We start from the raw sequence: 1,103 nt of genomic DNA, 5'->3' as shown, positions 1-1,103 counted from the left end.
CCCCCTTCACACCCCTCTTTTCTTTTCTTTTCCTTTTTTTTTTTTTTGAGACGGAATCTCCCTCTGTCTCCAGGCTGGAGTGCAGTGGTGGGATCTCAGCTCACTGCAAGCTCCGCCTCCCGGGTTCAAGCGATTCTCATGCCTCAGCCTCCCGAGTACCTGGGACTACAGGTGCCTGCCACCACGCCCAGCTAATTTTTTCTATTTTTTAGTGGAGAGGGGGTTTCACCGTGTTAGCCAGGATGGTCTCCATCTCCTGACCTCGTGATCCGCCCGACTAGGCCTCCCAAAGTGCTGGGATTACAGGCGTGAGACACTGCGCCCGGCCAACTCCCCTCTTTTCTTAGTGTCCAGAGCTCTCCTTGGGGGCAGGGCCTGAGCTGAGCCTTTGAGCTCAGAGAGGACAGGGTCGGTGCCCTCACCTGAGACCACGAGCTCCAGGGGGTCACTGGGGTGAGTCAGCAGGTAGGGGTTGGAGCTGAGTGAGCCGTAGCACCTGTAGGTCCCCGCGTGGGCTGAGGTCACAGGACTCACGGGGAATTCAGCCTGGTGCTGCTGAGCTTGGTGCTCTGATCTCAGACGCAGCGGGTGATGGGCTGTCCCATCCTTGGTCAGAAGGAAAGTGTCCATCCATCCCTGTGACTGACACAGCAGGGTCACGTTCTGTCCTGAGGCCACCGTGGGGCCGGGCTGCACCGAGAGGGAGACTCTGTCATAGATCTGTCCTGGAGAGAAGAAGGATGGGTGAGGGGCTGCCCACCTTGTTCTGAGCTGAGACCTCCCCAGGCCTCTCTCTGGGACCCTCAGTCTCTGTCTCTGTTTTCTCTGAGTCTTCCCCAACCTGCCCATCCCCTGTCTCTGTCTGTCTCTCCCTCCCTTGGGACCCCACCCCTCATCCCGGCCATCACCACCTGGGCTCCCCCGGCAGGGCCTGTGCAGAGCCTGGGTCCCTGACTGAACCCACTGGGCTCCTCACCTGCGATCTGGATGTCCAGGGGGTCACTGGGGGCCGACCACTCGGAGGAGAGGTTGTGTGCACCAGAGCATCTGTACTGGCCCCCATAAGAGCGGCTCACAGGGCCCAGGGTGAAGTTGGCCTGGGA

At 60.1% G+C, this 1,103-nt stretch overlaps 1 protein-coding gene across 1 annotated transcript; it reads right to left on the bottom strand.

Moving 5' to 3' along the window:
• Window positions 1-331: 331 nt before the first annotated feature.
• Window positions 332-1,099, bottom strand: LOC116465983 (leukocyte immunoglobulin-like receptor subfamily B member 1; the record flags this gene model as incomplete). Its single annotated transcript, XM_032148864.1, has 2 exons — window positions 332-725; window positions 977-1,099. Coding segments are annotated over 2 exons (517 nt in total), but the record flags the coding sequence as incomplete, so codon positions are not given.
• Between the last annotated feature and the right edge of the window lie 4 nt (window positions 1,100-1,103).

Source organism: Hylobates moloch, unplaced genomic scaffold (assembly GCF_009828535.3).
Source record: "Hylobates moloch isolate HMO894 unplaced genomic scaffold, HMol_V3 SCAFFOLD_17171, whole genome shotgun sequence".
NCBI classification, from domain to species: Eukaryota; Metazoa; Chordata; class Mammalia; order Primates; family Hylobatidae; genus Hylobates; species Hylobates moloch.
This window is presented reverse-complemented; position numbering and strand designations above follow the sequence as displayed.